The following is a 21,478-nucleotide window of genomic DNA, read 5'->3' on the forward strand; positions in this document are numbered from 1 at the left end:
AGCATGGGCATCCAGCTGTTCTGTATGCATGTGCAAGTGGCTTTACTGCTATGGACTGCAACCTCTGAAGACCCTCTCAGACACCATCTCACGAAATACTCTCTCTCACCTTCCCACAGTTGCAACAGAAGCACCAGCTGGACTGAAGCCAGCCTCCTTTGCCAACATTTGCAGCAACTCCAATCAACACCCTGGTAGGGATGTACCACGCAAAGATCTTAGTGCTTAGGTGGTTACCTGTCACATTTTCAGACTTATAGCAAAGTAGTGTAGCTACACATGCACAAGTGTAATAACAGGGCTGTTTTTGTACCTCAAAAAAATTACCCCCAAAGTGAGCTTTCTGCTCCAAAAATAGATTCAATTCTATCACTTCATTCTATGTTTTGACTGACATAAGAACCAGATCCTGGCTTAGTTTCATACCTGTGGTTCTACTGACAGAGAAGGAACATGACACACAGCCTGATTTGCAGATGACACCCATGAGCTCCAGCACAACAATAAATCATAGAATCTTTTCAATGGAAGGCATTACTAAAGGCCATCTAGTCCAACTGCCCTGCAATGAACAAGGACACCTAAAGCAAGATCAGGTTGCTCAGAGCCCCTCCCTCCAAGCCTTGCCTAATGGGTAGTATTACTTGGTAGTAATGGTGATAGGAGGACAGATGGACTGGATAATCTTGTAGGTCCTTTCCAACCCTGTGACTTCATGATTCTAAAGGGTTGGTGTGCTCTTTCCCCAGACCCTGCAGTCACCAGGGCAGTCACTTGCTCTCTCCAAGAAACTCCAGAATCAACAGCCTCCCACTGGTTTCTATGCCAATGTTCAACACTGTAAAAAAGACACCCACCAGGCAGACTCCGAGTAGAGCAAATTTGTAGCTCTGTAAGTATTTCACCTTAACCATAATGTGCATTAAAACCACTTAACCGAATTGTTAGGATAAATAAGTACAGGTGGTAAGAACTTAAGGTTTCATCCCCATTTTCTGTGAGATGTATCTTCAGAGAGCTTTCCCTGCCCACATGCCAGATCACGGTGCTCACAGTCACCCTGAGATGGCTGTAGAGAGCCATAGAGCAGACAGATGCTGCCTCCCCATTCTCCCCAGAACACTTCTGTTTGGATTTTAATTGACCTAAAATGGAAGCCAATGAGATTTTAATGACACTTGTTTTCTGTGCATAAGAAAATCTAAGCCCGTCCCTACCAGCATGGAAAATACTCTTCCTGCAAGGTTGCATAATTTTTTTTCCCCTTGACACCTTTCACCTGCTCCTACTGAACTAGGTAAACAGCAAAACTTCCCTTCGTAAAAGAAGCCAGATATACCTCTAAAACACTTGAAGAGGGGAAGGAAACCTAGCAGCCATTTTAGGATCCCTCGTGCAAACTGGCATTTACATCTATCAGGGTTTTTTTAGCTTGCTACCCATTAAGTGCTTCCTAGACTTTTTGTTGATGTAACCAACATTTTTATGAGTGTTCTGGGACAGCAGCAGGGTTTTAAAATGTAACAGGAAGTCTATGTGAATCTCTCTCATGCTGTTCTCTATCATTCTTCTCAGAACACCATAATAAATATTCTCCACTATAACAACACAGATCAGTTTGGTCTTCCTTTGCCCTTTTTTCAGTAGCTGGACAGTTTTAAAGAGTAACAAGCAAGACGTTTGCAGCCTAGGTGAAGTTCATTTGAATATTAAAAATACATCAGCATCTTTTGATGCTTGTGTATACACATGCATGCACCCCTATATACTGTCACATACAATGTCACTGCTCAGATTTTCCTCCAGTCTGAGTGATCCTGCATCACAACCTGCTTTGTCATCACCATGGCGTAACATCACCTGTATGAGCTGACACACAGAAACCACACCGTTGCCTGTAAACTGCTACACCATGTCCTGTTGTAGCAGCATTTTTAAACAGCCAGCTCCAGGCACTCAAAAAATAATAGAGCATGACACAGTTCACTGCCTCCACAGTCTTGCTTTAATGTTACATAGTTGTCCAACAGTTACTTGTTCTGTAGGGAAAAAAATAACATAACATAATAACAACTCAAAGCATTAAAGCATACAGGGAGGTGCTGCTTTCTGAAATACTCTTTAAAGCACATAATTTAAGCAGCATTTGAGTACCTGCTAATGAAACAACATAGGTATTTCCCCTCCAAAGTTTCCGCTTGTGCTTGTTAAATTAAGCAGAAAAGCCAAAGAGCCCCACGCATACTGGAATCTATTTTTTTCCTTCAAAGGCAGAATAAACACCTGGATCCCACTGGCTGTGCTCAGGAGGCCAATCCATCAACTGAATTTGTGAATACTGTCTATGTTTACAAAAATTCAACATAATATACTGTTGATGTCCTGAAGAGATGACCATTCTGATTCATCCAATATCTGCCCGATGAATCACACTCATTGAAAGGAGAACTAAAAGCAGTTCCACCATCTACCAGGAGTTTGGAGACGTGGCTTGAACAAGTGGAAACTTCCAACTAAGAGCTGAACTTTGTCACCCACAAAAACTCTTTGAGATGTTTTCTTCTAACCTTCTGCCGCTTACCAAACACTAATACCTGTGCTCACCCCCTAACAACAAACAAATCCACCAACAACGAAGGCAGCGCTCCCAAAGCTCCTACAGTTCTTACCTCATCTTGGTTAAAATTCAAAAGTTCAGAGAGCAAATGCAGCTTCTGGGAAGTGCCTGGGCTGGAGCTGGCTTTCCAAAGCCAATCTGGGGATAACGTGCAATTCAGCAGTCAGAAACCAAGGGAAGCTTTTTTCCAGCATTTTTTTCTGGTGCACCATCTGAAAACACTAATATTTTCCTTAAAACAAAACTAATGAATTGTGCGTGAAAGAAAACAATTGGAGACAGAATAATTAAAAATTGTTATCAAGTGATGTAAACCACAACATTGTGGTTCGAGTCTTTATGAATCAAGAAAAGCAATTAGGGAAAGATGGTTTGGATATCTGAGTTCAGACAGAGACAAACAACGTTTTGCACATTCAAAGTCCATATGAGCAACAAAGAAACTCCAGGCTTATGTTTAGACTCAAGCTTTAAATAAATAAAATAAAAACTTACAAATAAAAACTTAATAGAAAACTTAACTGAACGCTTCCCACCATGGCTGCCAAAAGCCCTTTGGCCCCTGTCCCCCCAATTTGTCATTTGTTTGTTCAGCATTGTATTACTGCGATACAGGGGCATATCACATTGCATTAATCTCACTAAAAACAAGCATAGAAACAAATCTCTGTCTTATTACAGAACACAGAACTTGATTTGCAAGGAAGTTTAGTGTTCCCATCAGTTGTTTTTCAAGCACTAGGTCTGCATCAGACTGAGCATAACATTCTGTAGTGAAAATAAGAGGACGGTGAATTAGCCCTGAAGCCAGAAGGGGACAAGCAGTGAAAGCTGTCCATTTGGGACATCTTATTTCTCTTGTCTTCAGCAGCCACCCCAGACACTTCGCTCTGATCTGCAAGTGAACACACTGAGGGTTCCCTGCACAAGGTGACACTCCTCAGCACTTCGGATCTGATCCCAAAATGCTCTTATAATAAACTGTGTACTCCCAAGTACATGCTGTTTTCAAAGTTTGGAAAGTATTTCATACCAACAAAGGTGGCATGCTTTATTTTAAAAGTAAATCAAGTTGAATACTGAAGAATTAAGGAATTAAAGCATTAACCATTTTTTAAAGTATTTAAGGACTAATATTTCATCTTGGCATATGTGTGTTGTTTTTAATGAGTGCGCCCCAGCCGCCATTCCTTTCCACACACATCCTTGGGGCTCTCCAGCCCAGTTAGAAACAGAACAGCAAACCCTACCCCAGTGAGAGACTGCAGCCATTTATCATTTTAAATCACAGCCACATGGACCCCAAACACAATGAAAAGCTTCGCATTTCCCCCTCCTGGCACAGCTGCACGCACTCACTGCCCAGACAGGGGCAGGAGACATGAGGCATCGCGGCGCAGTGAGTCCTGGTGGCAGCCGTTCAGCTCCGGATGTAACCTCACCTTAAGCAGTACAAATAACCATCACTGTGATATATTGAACTCTAAGGAGCCTTTTTCCAGAAGCCCATGAAGCACTTCCTTGAAGCTTTGGGAAGAGCAGTCTGTTGGCTCAGGGCCGCTCAGGTGAGGGCAGAGAAGCAGAGTGGTGCGGACAACAGGGCCAGGCCTCAGCCCAGCGAGCGACCTGCTGTAGGGCGGTCACAGGGTGAGGACACAGCACCTACAGGCACTGCACACTGAGGTGCATGGGAGAAGCTGGTGTCCTGTCACTAATTTCTCTCTCAAGTCTGGCTGAACAAGGTCACTGGGTCCAAAAGCTCTGCAGAAGAATTTCTGTTCATACTCAAGGTGGTACATAAACCTTGAGGGTTTACACTTCAATTAATCTTCAGATGAAGATTTATGACCATATGCAATTTCTGACATCGGTTCTCAGCGGTGGAGGCATTACTGCAATGCGAAAGTACCTCTGCATGACTGAGCATCAGGAGTCAGAACTGCAAAACCTTTTTATCCAAACTTCTTGTGATACAGAAAGAGCAGTGAGAGCCAACACACATGTGAGTGCCCAGCAAAGCAACTCCTCTATTGCTGCAAAATCACAGCCAGATACCACAGTGTCAGGAGACACCAACAAAACCCACCTCAACACAATTCATTTTCTAGCATCTTCCCCTCTCCCTGCATGGTTTTCCATAGCATTCCCACCCATACTCCAGCCATCTCCTGCTTGATTAAGGAAAATGCGGATGAGCCCTGATGAGTCTCAATCACGGGGTGTCCTACACCCTGCTGGGAGACCGCCTGGCACCACCATTCTGCAACCTTAAGACCACCCTATTGCCTGCCCCATCCACCACCCAGCACACCGGCCACCGAGCCACTGACCCATAGGCGTGGGGATGGTCACACAGCAGGAAGGGGCCCCTCACCTGCTGCCAGCAGTCCGTGGATTCATGACTCCTCTAGCACTGTCGGTGGCCACAGAGCCACCTTCGGAAGGGGCAGCGGGTGCTAATAGCTGAGGGAGATGTTGGGGTCGCGGGGCTCCTCGAGGGCAGAGCTGTGTGCTCCGGGGCCGCTCGCTGCCCACCAGCACAGGGGAAGCCGCAGCCGACGCTGGAGAGCGGCCCTTGGGCTGCACTCACGGCTTAGGCTCTTCCCGACCGCGGCCCCCGCCTGCCCCCGAGGGCCCACCGGGCTCCACAGCGCGGTCCCGCCGAGCGGCCGCCCCGCTTTCTTTCTTCCAAACTTCGCTTTGAATAAAACGCGGAGAGCAAGGAGCAACGTGAGCGCGTTCAACCAAGGCTGGGCACCGCGGTTCTACGTCCAAAAATAATTCCTGCTTTGGATGGCTGCCTGCTAAAGTAACGAGGTTTAATAAACTGCAATTTCTCTCTCTCTTTCTCAAAAATAATAAATAAATAAATACAAGATTTAAAAAAAAAAAAAAAACGAAAAAACAGAAAGAAAAAAAAAAAAAGGAAGAAAGAAAGAAAGAAAGAAAAAGAAAGAAAAAGAAAAGAAAGGGAAAAAAGAAAAAGAAATCCTGAAAAGCTCCGTAAATCAGAGAAGTGCTCCGTGCTTTCCCGGGTTGCTGCGCGCAGCCGGGACGCCCCGCACCGCTCCCACGCCGGGGCACGGCAGCCTGCGGAGATTTTACCGAGCGGAGGAGCCCCGGCGGCGAGAACGGACGGTAACGACAGCGTCTCGATAAGGCATAACGAGAGCGGCTAAGAAATAGGGGGAAGAAGCGAAGTCGAAAGTTTGTCGGGAAAAAGAAGTGCGGGGGCAGCCGTGTAGAAGGGAGCATCCCGGCGGGGCGGAGGGACGTACCGGCAGCCAGGCACACGGGCAGCAGCAGCCTGAAGGTGAGCCCGCACAGCACCTCGGTGGCCATCGCGCCGGGGCAGGACGTCGGCCGGGCGGCCGTGGAGCCGTCCCTATGTGCGCTCCTCTAGGGCCGGCCGTGCGCGGAGCCGCCGCGGCGGCGGAGCATCGCCCGTCCCCGCCTCAGCCGCCTCCCGCCTCCCGCCGCATCCCGCGGCAGCGCCGCGCCGCACCCGGCCCGCCTCGGGGCTCCGCGCCCGCCTCCCGCTGCCCTTCTCCTCCTCCTCCTACTCCTTCTCCTCCTCCTGCCCTCCGCTCGCTCAATGGAACCAGCCCCCACCTCGATACTCCGTAGAGCTTGGGAGCCGTCCTCAGCGCTCCTCCTGGGGGTTCTCCTTCTCCTTACGTGACATTTCGTTCATTTTTTTTCTCCTTCTTTCACTTCTTTTTTATTTCTTTCTTTCTTTCTTTCTTTCTTTCTTTCTTTCTTTCTCTTTTTTTAACTTCAATTTGCCTGTTTCTCGCCCCAGGCTTCATCAGCCCAGCTGGCCGCACAAGAAAACTGCCACCTGGAACAACAAAATCAAATCTGAGGTCGCTGGGAACTGGGGTCACTCCAAAAGTAATGCTTCCTATTTCTTTCCGTGGAAACTGCTACAGCTACAAAGTGCACAATAACACTGTTTGACCAAATTCTCACCTCTGTGTTTCAATATAGTCCCTGCCATTAACTATGCATTTCTGCAAGCAACAAATGCGCCTGCATGCAACAGCACATCAACATCTACACCAGCAGAAGCAACCTACTATTTCACAACTGCTGTGACCATGTCATTGCTAAGAAACAGTTGCCTATGAAGCCTAGCTTTCACTGTTTGGTTCCCATAAATGGAATATTGGTGGGAAGGTTCAACCTCCACTGCCATACCACCAGCATTTGCCTCTGATGTTGTAGGCCAACATCACAAAATAAGAGACATTACTTTTGGAACACCCCTCATGTTTGACTTCTCTGAAAAGCTTTCCCCTGTATGCAGCCTACTGTTAGTTTAAGTGCTGCAGTTTTAAAGGGGGCTGCTCTGAGGCTCTGCTGGTGTCCCTGGGTAAAGTGTGCTGAGTAAAGTGGGGGCTGAGATAGCAATGCTGTAGAGAGCCATTAATGATGTTAATAATGCAGATCAAAGTCCGCTTAATCTTGGGCAACACACTGCAATTCCTCCCACTCACATGAGGTGAGTGCAGGCAGAATGCCCTTGTAGTGGGGCAGTGCTAGAGGAAAACCTTTATCCCATCCCTGGAGGCATTCAAGGCCAATCTGGTTGTGGCTCTGGGCAGCCTGGTCTGGTGGCTGGTGACCCTGCACATAGCAGGGGGGTTGAAACTCAATGATTATTGTGCTCTTTTTCAACTCAGACCATTCTATGATTCTACGATCCCGACACAAGATGAGGAGAAAGCTGTGGATAGTGACCCCATGGGGCACCATGTGAATCCTCAGTGCCCCTTCCTGGTGTTGGGCTTCACCTCAGTTCTGAGGTGCTCTGCATGGTCCCTTGAGTTCTGGCTGCTTGGCTCTAATTCACTTACGAAAATAAAAAGGTTCTACTAAAGAACAAAAATAAAGTGTGATTCTGGAGTGCAGATGGTATGTGCTGAACCATGTGCACATGTGAGTTTTCTCTTATGAATAATGGCAATTACCTGCTCAAGATTAACTGGCTCTGATATTAGGGTGTGTGGAAAGGAAAGAACTCCCAGTATCCATCTGTGAAGCTAAGAAAAGGTCAGCCAGAAATAACAGTCTGCTCCAAGCTCAGCAGGTAAATGTGGGTTCAGGCTGACACCTGTCAGCAGAGACCAGCAGGACAGATGCAGTGGGGCACCCTACTCTTGTCAATGTGCTTAAGGATCAATTCTGCAGTTGATAACAACACTGGCATCACACAACACTTACCTCGCTAATGAAGCATCCCAGCAGTAGTGATGTCACTCCCAGAGCCCCTTCTAGAAGGTCAGGATCTGTCCTGAAAACACCTTACTGAAGAACATCTCTCTCCTTGCCCTGGAGGCCCCGAAGCAGACAGTCAGGAGAAGCAGTCTGCATGTGTAGGACATATAGCTGATGTGTTTTGTGCACTTTGGCAGCACATTTGCAGGTATTGATCGCTCTTTGGTTGTTGTTCTATTCGGTCATTCGGGTTCACTAAAGAAAGGATAAAGTATTTATTACCTTCACAGTACAGTTACTAAAGTGGTTGCTGCTGTTATTCTCGTGTTCGGGCGGTATTAAGTCGGTTTTCAAGGCTCACCGATCTCAAGGTACAAAACGCGGAGTTCGAATACACGGACCGAAGGGCTCATCAGCGTCTGCGGGACCGCCGATCGCCTCGAATCTGTGCAGCCGCAGTGCCACCTTTTGGCTAAATCGGCCTTTGTGTGAATCCCACGTCCCTTCCCACCGGCTCCGGGGAGGGACCCGTCTGCACGCACGTCTTTCGGATGGAGCCGCAGTCATCTGTCCTACAGCGGTACCACTGCGGGATGGGAGGAGCGGCTACACACGGTACTCAGAGATGAGTGCACACAGCTTTGTGAGTTCAGCTGTGGACGGGACCAGCAACAGCATGAACCTGAAAATCAGAACACTGTTAGCCAGAGTGGGAACGATGAAGCCCAAGGCTCTGACTAAAATACAAAACAGAGAGAGAAGTTAATGAGAAAAGTCTCACTTGAGTGAAATGTACATGAAGCAACTTATTGATAGAGAACCCCGGATTCAATTAGAATCCTAGAACCACAGAATGGCTTGGCTTCAAAGGGACCTCAAAGCCCACCCAGTCCCAACCCCATCCTGCGGGGCAGTGCTGCCCCCCACCAGCTCAGCTGCCCAGGACCCCATCCAACCTGGCCTTGAGTGCCTCCAGGGATGGGGCACCACAGCTTCTGTGGGCAGCTGTGCCAGTGCCTCACTGCCCCCTCAGTAAAGAATTTCCTCCTAATATCTGTCTCCCATCTTTCAGTTTGAAACCATTCCCCTTTGTCCTACCACTATTAGATCTTGTAAACAGTTGGTCCCCCTCCTGCCCATAAGCTCTCTTCAAGTGCTAGAAGGTAGCCCTTCTGCAAGGGACATCAGGAACAATTTGCATGCAAAACAAGAGGGCTTCTCCTCCCCTGAGGAACACAAGTCAGAGAAAGTGTACTGGGCCACATCATTTTCCTTCCTCTCCACAAACCAGAGGACACTGCCAAGCCCTGGGAGCCATCTGGACCCCAGCATATGTGCTCACAGCGACCTTCCCACCCACTAGCATATTTCTCCCTGCCTCTCAAGCACCCACTGTGGTGAAATCATTTCAACAAGGGGGGGGGGGGGGGGGGGGGGAGGAAGGCCAAAAGACATAGCAAGGAAAAAAGAAGCCCCAGCATATATCGTGTTCCCAGTTCTGTTATCGTGTTCCCAGTTCTGTTAAGCAGAATGTAACAAATCAGAACTGCTGGTTGAAACCCGCTTTGTTTATCTGCCCAACTGTCTCAATCAGGGCCGTTCACAAACATCTTAATCACTTCAGCTATCTCATTTCTTTGGCTGCTGTAATCATGAGCTCATGGTGTCACTACAACATCCACAGAGTTGGGATAAAATAACAAGCATTTGTATATACATGTATATACGTACATAGGCTTATGCAGTTACCACAGGAAGCTCCATAAGTCAGAACTAAGCTAGCTGGAGAAATAAAGCTCACCTGTACAGGAAGAGGCAGGAGAAGTCACCAAAACCTTTTCATGGCAATCACGGCTGTACAAGAGCATTTTGTATTTGTTATTCTTCCAAAATGAGACTCCTACTTTGGGGACCTGTGGGGAAGAAGATGGCTTTAATATTTAACAGGGTGATTAACTGGTGTGTTTTGCCTATTGATCCTTGCTCTGTAAGGCTTCAGGAAAACACAGCGCTCCTCTTACCTCTTCTAAAAGTCCTTCTGATGCTCAGCCCTCCAGGACCATCCAGGGCAGAATCTCAGCTTAGCCCACATCCAACTTGGACTGGGGGAGGTGTCTCTGCTTATAGCAGGGGGCTGGAACTAGATGATCTTAAAGGCCCCTTTTAACTCAAACCATCCTATGATTCTATGACTGAAGCTGACATTGTTCACTTCCAGCATGAACTCAACTCATCTTCAAGACAGCATTCAAGTTTAGTTCTGGTTCAGTAAAAGTTTAAAAAAATATCACACAGTTCAGTGGCATTCTTGGTTCAGAGTCAGTTTAACTCCCCTGCACCAGCAGTAGTCTGTAGCTAGTTCATGTTCTTTAATTATAAGCTCGCCCTGCCTTACAATAAGGAAATTAATTCCACTTTCATAGTCATCCTCAAAAATGTTCATTGCCCCAGCAGAGCTCCCAGTTCCCTGGAAGTCTCCAAATTTCCCCATGCTGGACTAATCTACCACTCACTGTCCCATAATTTCACCACCCATTTCAGTTGACTGGCCACAGGGTCTGCAGAAAGCTTTCTAAAATCAGATGCATTACTAAAGGTCTGGGCTTTTTTCCCTACTGGCCTTTTTGCTGTTCGTGTCACTGTGTCTGTCTAGATTTTTTGTCTGGCACAGCAAAAATCTATTGATAGAAACCTTTGTATTTCAAATGCAAATGCTGACTGCCAGCCTTGTTCTGTGGGGTTACACAGTCTGATCAGTCAGGAAGCAGACAAACATTATTAGCGTTACCTCAGAGCAATGTAAAACACCACAGAGAGCCCCGACGCCAGCTGAAGCAGTCCTGGTTTGGTCACATTCTGTGGGACACCAAACCTGGCAGAACCCAAATGTTTCCTCAAGGCACCATTAACCCATAGCAAGAAATGAAAGCTGCTCCCAATGACTGAACACTTCCACATGTATCAGAAAGGAACCATTAGGAGCAGTGCTAGTAAGGAGTCATTAGGAAAATGGCATCGTCTAGTGGTTGGCACAGCAGATCAACAAACAGAACTGAAAAAAATAAACTAGGAAAAAGAATTCCAACTCATCACACATGCTTACTTGTCTGTATGCAATGACATTTGAAATGGAGATCATTTTGAGAAAGATTGTGCAAATCCTGAAAGAATCATTTCCTAAACAGCAAACTCTGAATTTTCCCCTGTGTGAGAGGAGTTCAAACAAGAGCGGTACACTCAAATAACAAGCAGGCATGGCACATAATTAAAACTGTCTGGTATGAGTGCATAACTTATTGAGATTCATTTTCAATCTGAGGAAACTGCAAGCAATAAACACCCTAGTTGTCCTTGAATGAAAGTTAACCGTTCAGGGTATTTTTGAATACATCTTCACTTCATGTGTACTTTAAGAAAATTTTAAAATAAGACTGGAACCGTGATATAAAATACCATTGCTCTTGGTTATATTCTGTAAGTGAGGCTATTGGCTGTAGCTAATTGTAAAGTGATAACTGTGGGATGCGCTGAAGCAGTTCCAAGACAATCCTACGCAGATTGCTATAAGCACACAGCTATGCAGCAGATCTGAGCTATCTGGAACAAAAACACCAAGCGTGGCTCTGGACTCCCTTAGTAAAATGCTGCTCTGCTGTGGTGATGATGTGAGTTATATTTGGGGTGATGGCCAGGGAGCGCCAGCTCCTCACATCACAGGAGCACCATCACAATTTACACTTTTGCAGGCTGCATCAGCTCAGAGGAACAAGAAATGAGGCTGAGAAGATCACAAAGCACAGTGAACCAAAACCAGAATTCTCCATGGGGCAGTAGAGCAGCAGAATAATAGATTTATGACCCAAACGAAAGAGCAGACATCGCTGCACACACCTGCACTTCAGCCAAAAGTCCTTCCTCCAGCTGAGCCTGCGCCATCAAGGAAACCACTAACTCCTCCAGGTCCTTAGTTCAAATCCAGCTTGGGCAGACTGTGACTGAAATGCATCATCCCTGACAGCTGGGCAGTGGGCAGCCATGTCCCCAGACCTCCTTCCTTGCTCACTCAGGGCTGTTTTCCTTGAATGCCAAGGAGGTATTTCCTTGAGATGCTGAATTGCCTCCAGCCTGAGGGTCTGGCTTGTGTGTCCCCCCATCCCTTCCACCTTGTCACCCCATGTCTTCCTGCAAAACCTGCTGTCACAACACACTTTCTCAGAAAGGTCTGCAGAAGCAGAGAAGCATAGAATTTCCCACATAAGGAAGGTTCCCAGCTCCACACAGGACCACTCAAAATCAGACTCTATGTCTTTTCTCCCTGTGAGGAGCTACAGCCGCCATCAGGCCTCCCCTCAGCTCCTTGGCTCTGCACTGAGCAAACCAGGCTGCAGAACATCCTCTCCTCTTTCTTCCTATTAACCACATACTGAAAAAGTCCTTTTGAATATAAGCATCAAAGACAATGCTTGTAATGTAGACAGCTGCTCAAAGATTGAAGCATCCAGTGGGTTTATGCTTTGAATGTATGTTTTGATATCTTAAGTCTTTAAGGCCTAGAAGGGAATATATGACTGCCAATTTTATTTGGAATACTTCCTATTAACACCAAATTCCTTGTGAAAGGTGGGCACCCAGCCCCTTCTCTGCCCTCTTTTCTCATTTTTCCATTCTTGCAGGGTAGCCCTCAAGAACCAAATGTGAATGTGGGTTGGGACATGGGAGGCAAAAAGAGGATGAGAAGGAAAAAGGATTGGAATGAACAGGAGAATAAGTTATTTGACCAATGGCTCCAGGCAAAAGAGAGAAGTACCTGGTAGTGTTGCTCTGCACAACAGTGTGTAGTTAAAAATAATTCTTTAAACTAAAATATTTGGATAGGGGTATCTGTCCCCAGAGCAACCAACAACATAAAAACAAGTAACAATAATTTTCCATTCCAATGACCAGTGATATATTTAGATAATGATGTCAGAAATTTAGTCCACTTTGAGGTGAAAGGTGAAAGTCATACATGAGGCTCAACAACTACAAGAGAAAAAGTCACTCTGATTCATTTGCAAGGACCGTTCCTGAGGTCAGAAAGGCATCGGTGCAGGGAGGAAAATTCAGCTGCTCTCACAAAGCCTGTTTGCACCAGCAGCAGGACTGCTGGTCACTGCTCCAGTCTTGGGGATCTGGCTGATAGGGGTGGACCATAGGTTCCAAGCCAAGGAGTAAGAGCTGGAAAATGCTAAGTCCACTGGCTAATGTGAGATAATCTTTAATGCCACTGTGATACCTCTTTTTCGTGGCACAAGAGGGTAAGCCTGTCTTAGAAAAACATTGCATTCATTCATAAGCAAAGAACGCCACTGAAAAAGGAATATAAAACTTATGCAATGCATGACTGGAGTGCAGAGGATTTTTTTAGCTGATCAGATGGCAGAACCTCAGTAAAGACAAATATATCTGTATCCAAACTGCAGGGCTCTGGGCTTGGAGCTCCTGCATCTGGGTGCAAATACCCAACCACCATCTCATCAGTCTTCAGCCCTTCCACTCCCTCAGCCTGTGCCATTTTTCAGGCAAAAGGATATCCAGGAGTGTTGCCTGGGAAAGAACAGCGCTGTAACAGACTGTTACAAACAGTCAAGGGAAGGGGGATCTGCCGGCAGTATAGCAACACTATGAGATCAAAACTTTTTGAAGGAATCCTAATTTAGATTCCTTATTTTAAAAACAAGCTCAGTTCTAAGCCTTCATTCAGAAACCAGTTTGATTCAGCATCGCACTGCAGACTGAACAGTAAAAATCCAAGGAATCTAAAACAGATAATCCCATGGCCTGAGATTCAGACTATGATTCAGATGCCCAGGCAGCGCAAGCTTTGACCAGGGGAAAATATTTTGTATCCCACACAGGAATCCCCAAAGTGGTTTATTTAAAAAAAAGGGCAAAATTTAGATGCAGCACTATTTTTAGTGTTTTGTAGCCAGTGGAGGTTCCTCACTGCTTCTGAGTCTTTTGGATCGTTTTATCCAGAGAAGTCAAACTTTCCATTCGTGTTATAGACAGAGCCTAAACAAAAAGCTTTGGATTCCATTCTTGGAATAGATGTTTTATGCTATCTAATGAGGATTTGTACCCACCCTGGTAGCTTTTATTATGTTATTACATTAACATCATATTTTTCTTTTCCAATTATGTTTCTACCCTCAACATTTAAGAAATAAAATAAAATAAAATCTTTCTAAAAGGAAATAATAGTAACAGTGCATTGTTGCGTCTGCCCAGTAAAAATAGAAAAGCATGTTTTAATACAGCAAGTGAACTCAGTCTGTGAGCACAGTCCATTACTGCTCACACTGTGGTCAGGTCAAAGGAGCACAAGGGAATCTGCGGTACTGGATTCAAATGCTGTTGAACAGAGACCTGCCTTTGTGGGAGTTAGAAACTAACTGCTCTTGGTTTTTCTTTCCTCTGAGGAGAAGTGTGCTGGCACATACGGCAGGTCCACTGAGTACTAACTGCTGCAACCCAATCACAACTTAGTCCATTGCATCTGTCCTGCTCCTGAGGACTATATGTGGAAGTATTAAGCCCCAAAACATGCACGTTGCATTGACAGTAAAGCCAAAGTATCTGCACCACTGCACCTTCTGAGGCTTTCATGCTGCTGTGCAAACATCTGCCCACGTGTTGGCTTGTTTGGTAATTGAAACAGGGCACCCATATGGATTAGATCTGCAATTAGCCTAAAGTAGGAATGGGTGTTTTCACCAGTCATCTTGGGAGTCCATTCAGTAATGTTAACAGTGGGCATCAGGCACCTCCAGAGGGCAATCCAGAGCTTATAACCTGGTGGCAGCTGGGGTCCTCTTTTGGGAGTGCTGGATTCTTCTCTGTTAGTGTTCATCTCTCCCTCCACTAAGCCCTTAAGCATAACTAGGGAGGTGACACTGAGTGGCCTTCTTGGGTTACCTATCACAGGACCCTGTGGGCAGTAATCAGATATGGGTGGTTATTACAGCAGGCTGCCAGGGCCTCCAGCTGTGGCATCTATTGCTACAAAGTCCTCCAGCATTAGCAGTGACCTAATGCTGAAATTTCCTAAGACTACAAATGGTCAGTCCCACTAAGGAACCTCATGATGTAATTTACATTCACTTCCTCTGCTTGTTCAGAAGAATCCCAAATGATTATGGAGAACATAGTGACATTTCAACTAAAGATTTGTTCATAGAATCATTAAGACTGGAAAAGACCACTAGAACTATATAATCACACTGTCAGCCCACCACCACCATGCATGTTAACCCATGTCCCTAAGTACCAGATCTACACTTGAAAGAACCAGAAGGATAAAACAGAAAACACAGAGGATTGAATCAAACATCAAATTTTACACCTGTCATTGTGTAATATATTTTTATTTCCATAAGGAGGAATTTAACTGAGTGTAAGGCTAAACTTTGTACTTTATCATCTTACCTAAAAGTGCTGGCTTTTGCAGCTAAAGGATACAAAAGACTAACCCAGTCTAAACCATGTGACTAGCCAATAGGACTCTGAAGCACAAGGAACCAAGATGAATGGGCTAGATGCAGGATTTGACTTTGATGTTGGGTTCCTGACTTCAGCACTGTGGTGAGGTACAAAATTCACCCACACTGAGTACACAGTGAGAATGAGTGTCTTCAAATTCCACAACAGATGGGAGAAGATCTATTTCATCATTCCTGGAATGAAGCTGGAAGATCTGCACTTTGCCCTAGGATGGGGGTGTTCTTAACTCCTCACATCTCTTATACGCATGCAAGTATATCCGAGAAGGAAGTCACTGCCCTTTCTCCAATCCCTTCTATGCATTTGCAAAATACTTACAAACATCTTTGCATGGTCATGTTCTAGGCTGTCCTCTTCTCACTCTCTCCCATATCCTTGTCAAAGTGGATTCTCTTTATGTAGAGTATAGAACAATAACCTGCAGAGGAGAAGAATCGTTTGGGATCCATTTTTTCAGTAAACATATGGAGCATGTCTATTTGCAAATGAAAGCATGTTAGATAAGAATGAACTTCAGTTTCTACTTAAAGAAAGGTTTTCCCTTCTTCTTTCCTGTTTCTACTTTGCTTTTCTGTTTAAGTAAAACTTTTATGATAACATTAATCAGATTGCTCATTGTAGAACTTGTAACAGCACAAAGAGCTGTGAAATAACTCAAAAGCATATTTCAAGAAAAAACATTTATTATCAATGTAAAAACCATGGTTGGTATGGTTATTAAACCACAATTGTGGAGGAAATATTTTGGACTTAATTCAGTGCTCTTATTTAAACTTTCAAAGCACTCTAAAAATAGGATGCAAATTCCCTGTGACTCGTGTTTGGTTTGTACTTCCCCTGCACACAAGCTGGAGTATTTAGTGAAACACACACTTCTAAATTAGTGCAGTTTGCATTCCCCAGGGCTTATTATTACCCGAGTGTAAGGAAGTCAGCAAGAGCCTACTCAAGGCTTAAACCCCATTGTTAGAAGACAGTGGTTCCTTCATGAACAAACAGTTCAAGTTGCAGCCCTTCAGCATCTGTATGAAAGTTACATCACCTCAGAGGTACTGCATATCTGGCAATCCACTACCTCTGCCATGACATGAATTGCTGGAAGGGTGAAGACAGTGTTTACTTTGGGCAGACACCTCTAAACATCCCTTCACCTCCCTCATGCACTCAAATGCAGATTACATCCACCCAAACACAGGTGCCAGACATCAAGGTGTGAGTGTAGTATATCGGAAGGAAAAGTGTCTTCAAGCCAGGGTTCAAATCCCATACAAACAGCTCAAGGTCCCTATCCACACTGAGCTGCAGGAACAAGGCACAGAAGCTGCTGACGTCATCAGCAGTCATACTGTACAGCTGTGCTTGCACCAGGGCAGCAAAAATATTCTTACAGTAAAAGCGACATTTATATGCTTGCAGCAGTTCTACTCAGAGACCATGTAGTCAAGATCACAAGACAAGAATGGTTTCGCCTTGACATCACTGCTAATTCTAAAATTGAAAAGGATTTGTTGTTTTTCTCCCTACCTTAGAGAACTCTTCCCAATATTTTTAAGGAACTATCATTTCCTGTAAAATTATGTTTATGATGGCAGGCTCTCAATCTTTCTTGTTTTTTTGGGTATTTTTTTTCCACAGGGTTATTATTTATTGTAGCTGCTCTTTGCTCTCTTTTTTTCTGACTTTCAGCAGGACTGCCATATGCCCTTCCAAACTGCACAGACTTTCTAGCTGAAGTGACTTTGAAGCACTCTGTCTAAATGGTATCAGACTTTGGTGTCCATCTTAAAGAGATTGAAATGTGAACATGAAAGGAAAAGGACTCCATCCCTTTCATGCTCTAATTTTCAACCCCCTCAAAAAATACTCCTAAAAAGACCAAGAATTAAAGCAGCTCCATGTTGTGCAGAGGTTTGGTTAAATAGACAGCCTCTCTGAAACCACACTAGCTGTGAAGCTTTTTTCTTAGATATTCCTATGTCTGTCCCACATGCTGATTGCTATTAGGGCCATGCAGATGGATAGTGTTCAAGTCACACACCATTCACAATCAATTTATATACATTTATATATTGATTCTGAGGACACTGACATGACATCAAAGATTCCTGTCATCACCACATGCCTTAGTTCCACCTCTGCCTCTTCTGGATGAAGCTGCTGCTCATGTAGAAGATGTAAAGAACTCATACAACAGAATTCACATCTAGATCTAAATTTGCCAGAAGGAACCTGTATCAGGTTAATCCCAACCTGAAACCAGTGTGCTAAACTAATATGCTTCTGAGAATAAGGAGCTCTCTCCTCATTTGGGAATCTTCTGAGTTGTGAAAGGATCAGGAGGACATTATTTGATCTGATTGCCCTCCTCTATAGTAAAGCAGTTTCCAGTGGCTGCAGAAAATTGTCAGAATCACCTGTTGTGGCAAAATGTGTGCAATTTGTTAATGCAGTTTGCAGTCACCACAAGGAAACCCCATGTCAACAATGACTTCAGGGAACAGGTTATTGGTCAAAGAGATGAAAGAAAGGAATGGAAGACTCAGGTTCCGCTCTTTCCCCAGGAGATTAAAAAATCACTGAAAGCACATTGTGACCAGCAATCTACTGGGGCCGAGATAGCGCTGTAGTGCTACTCACATGCATTGGGTCATGAAAGGTGCTGACAACATCTCCCCAGAAAGTGGAGTCAGGGAGAACATAAGCATAGTATTTGGCTTGGATTTTACTAGGAAACGCAGATACAGCAGGCAGCATTCTCCCACCTTCCCTCTGCTCTCTCTCACAGACACTTCCTTTGTCTGTACCAGCCAGGTTATTAACAGTATATTGTTTTTCATTCCACTTCTCTTCCCTTTGGGCTTTCTATGCTTCTGGTCATGGAGAAGAAGGTAAATAAACCATTTTAATTATATAGACTGTCAAAATTTCTCCACACTCACCCCATATATTAGATTATTATTATTATTATTTTAGTACTTCAAATTTATTTTTAACCCTCATTGATTAAACTCAGCATTTTTCAGTTTGTGTCTGCTTGTACCAACAGAACAGAACACAACCTGTTCCCTACAGAAACCCAGAAACAATTCTTGCAAGACACATTTTATGAGAATGTCTCTTTTTTTTCCTTTGTACAGCAGAACCGCTATTCCTACAGACATGAGAAATGGTCCAGAAGGGCAGACATTCAGACTTACCTTCCTGCTGTGCAAAATATTGTAGTTTTCACATCAGAGAACCAAATGTTTGGGTTACTTGTCAGATGACTTTCACAGAAGTAGAAAATCTATTTCTTACTTTCCAACTGGACTTAAAATGTCAGTAAGTTTAAATGGTTGATATTCTACAGACCAAATTCTGAGTACAGGGGGAAAATGTAATTTAGTATATTAGCTTCCAGACGAGCATTACTTTAGCTTTTTGAGCTGAGTTGAATTGGTGATGAAATGCGTATTGCTGTGACTGGAGGAAAAAAGCATGCAATACTTGCCTTGTGGCATTCTAAACACAGGGGGTGGAGTCAAGCAGCATAAATAAGTACAATGACAGCTTCTGAACTAAAAAGGAAGTAAATTCCTTATTGGTAAGCATAGTGGCTATTAGATAGGGAAGATCAAATTGTAGATCTCTTCTGGAGGTACATACCTGCATATTTTCATTTATTCACCCACTTCCTAGTATACTCCTTCTGTTTATTCCCCTCCCTGAAACCACCTCTTCTCCTCTGACTTGGTGTGCTGCCTGAGACTCATCCTTTCCTGCTTCACTGTCATCCACAGAGCCCTGAGAACACAAAAATTCATGTGCTACATGAGCTCTCTTGCATGGTTGCTGGTTATCCAATAGATTCTCCACTCAAGTAGAGTTGCCTGTCAAGGTTACATGTGAGCAGAGACTTACACCTTGATATCAAGATGCCTTGCCTATACAGATCCTTGGTAAGTGACTTAGTAGTTTAAGTTTTGTTTGCTTTGCTAAGATTCAATCCTAGATTGATTGTGCACATATAATTCCTCAGGCCTAAACTGCTGACCAAGTGTGGGACTAGGAGTGGATCCAGATTGCACCTAATCTCCTTACCTCTTTGGTTCAAGGAGATAAAAAAACAAAGAGGTCTGCTCTTAACCCCAGGACTCATTGGGAGGGTCTTCTGGATGAGTGTGTTCAGCCCTAGCCTCTACACTGTAAATAATCATATGTATCCAGCCACTTTGAATCTTGTTAAGTCACTCTATTCTTTGTTAAATCACCAGGTTATATCTACATTATATCAATCAATACATTTCCTGCCTCTCTCTCATGAGTGAAGCGTATGGTTTCTGTGAATAGTTTCCATCTGTAATGTCATAAAAACAAAGTAAACAGTGCAGAGAAGTCATTATCAAACGAAGATACCCAGAGGTTTACAATTCAGCTCATCCAGGCATCTTGGCCACTGAGAGAAAAGTAATGTGTTGTACACAAGAACAGTATTGGAGAGTGAAAAAATTAAATGTTTTTTTAGTAGTGTGAAAGGGCAGCTTTATTCCGATGGGGAATAATATGTAATCTTTTTCTAAAATCCTGAAAATATACATATTCTGTTAAAAGATATACTTTTCTTGTCTGTATACATACAGATCATCTGAGAAAGTAATAACCTCTCCATACCTTTTTAAATTCACCTAATAAAATGAGAGCTTAGTGCTGCCAGCAGTGGGTAGGCTACCTATCTAACAACCGTGTTCAGACTCAAAGACAATTTCCTGGTGCCTCTCTCCTGCCTCCCTTCCTCCTCCAGGAGAGGCCATCTGGGTATAGAGCCAAGGGCCCTTCTAGCCTCCAGAAATGCAACTTGTAAAGCTGAGACTGATTCTGCTCCTACCTTCTGTCAGCACTTCTGCCTCTATCCAGTAAAACACTGTTTTTGGCTAAAAGCAGGAGGTGATGTAGGCTGGAAGCATCAGTCTAACCCCTCCTCATGGCCATGCTTTTTTCCTGCATATTGTTCCCTAAAACTTCAAATAGGCATGGCAGAATGGAAGAAAGAGGGCTGTGAGTGCTTTTTTTTTTTGTAATTACTTGTGTGTATGCTTTGGTCTCCTGATCAGTAACTAAAAATGAATCTATTATGTGTGGTTCATGTATTGCCCATTTTAACAAAACAAGGAGGTGCAGCTGATTCCCCTTACCTGCAGTAGAAGTCCCCATTGTACTGCTCCCAGCATTTCTGTGCTCCCACGAGGCAGCTTCCTACCTAATCCTTCCACAGAAAGGGATGCTTATTGGGGTAACAGACCAGGCCAAGCAGTGGGCTAAGCACTGTATGTGATCCAGCAGCTATGGGCTGGCAGTAGTGGGAGAGGAGATAACAGCCTGAATGTGAAAGCAAAAAGGAACCAACTACCAATGAAACTGGAAAAAACCCTGAGTGTCAATTCTAATGTCACAACAGACAGGCAGCACTGTGGCCGCTGAACAGGATTAACGTGGTTATTGTTGTGCCCATTGGAGCAGACTGTAGAGAATTCACAGAATTTTTTGGCTTTAGCCCCAGTCTCTTGGTGGAGGAGGGTGAGAATGGTGATAAGTAAAATATCTTGGAAACCTACTGGCTCGATAAGAAAAGCTGTGTAGGAGGCAAAGAAGAGTTTATTCACATTGCTGGATTTCCCCCCCTCTGCTGAATAATTTGACTGCAAAGCCCTCCCTGCGTGGTCAGGAATGGAATGCCATCATAGCCCGGCAGCTTGGGGCCAGCCAGCCCATGCCCCAACCCTCCCAGGTTAAGAAGGCTGTAAGAGGCCTGCTGCTTCTCGCAGCCATTTTTAGAACAGAGCTCTGCTCCCTGTCAGTGCCAGGGCAACCTATCTGGACTGTGAGCAAGCAAGGAGATAACGTGGTCTAACGCCTTGCTGTTGTTTCATGCACATGGATTTCTGTGGTGTACACAAGTTCTTAATTTGGGGAATACTGGGAATGAGCACAACAATACCTTTGTGCTGAATCCCCACCTGAAAACAGGCTTTAAAAACAGGTCAGCCACACTGAGGATTAAGCTGTCATAGTTTCCTATTATGTAAAAACATGTGCATACAGAAAGAGCTTTGAGGCCTTTAC

At 44.6% G+C, this 21,478-nt stretch overlaps 1 protein-coding gene and 1 long non-coding RNA gene across 14 annotated transcripts in view; both read right to left on the reverse strand.

Moving 5' to 3' along the window:
- PIEZO2 (piezo type mechanosensitive ion channel component 2) overlaps positions 1 to 6,124 on the reverse strand; it is a 273,894-nt gene extending 267,770 nt beyond the window's left edge. For all 13 annotated transcript variants that reach the window (XR_014942627.1, XM_085537509.1, XM_032442626.2 and 10 more), the window contains exon 1: positions 5,896 to 6,124. Coding sequence is in view for 12 of the 13 variants with exons in the window: in XM_085537509.1 (XP_085393635.1) it covers positions 5,896 to 5,959 (64 nt within the window). In the remaining variant the exon portion in view is untranslated. The remainder of the gene's footprint in view (positions 1 to 5,895) is intronic.
- Positions 6,125 to 7,843: 1,719 nt separating this feature from the next.
- LOC146761802 (uncharacterized) lies at positions 7,844 to 9,750 on the reverse strand. The gene is made up of 3 exons (XR_014942628.1): positions 9,639 to 9,750; positions 8,199 to 8,519; positions 7,844 to 8,092 (listed from the first exon to the last, which is right to left on the reverse strand). It is a non-coding gene; the product is annotated as an uncharacterized LOC146761802 (long non-coding RNA).
- Between the last annotated feature and the right edge of the window lie 11,728 nt (positions 9,751 to 21,478).

The sequence above is a fragment of the Coturnix japonica genome, chromosome 2, assembly GCF_054131305.1.
Source record: "Coturnix japonica strain WE chromosome 2, WE-NBRP24, whole genome shotgun sequence".
Lineage (NCBI taxonomy): Eukaryota > Metazoa > Chordata > Aves > Galliformes > Phasianidae > Coturnix > Coturnix japonica.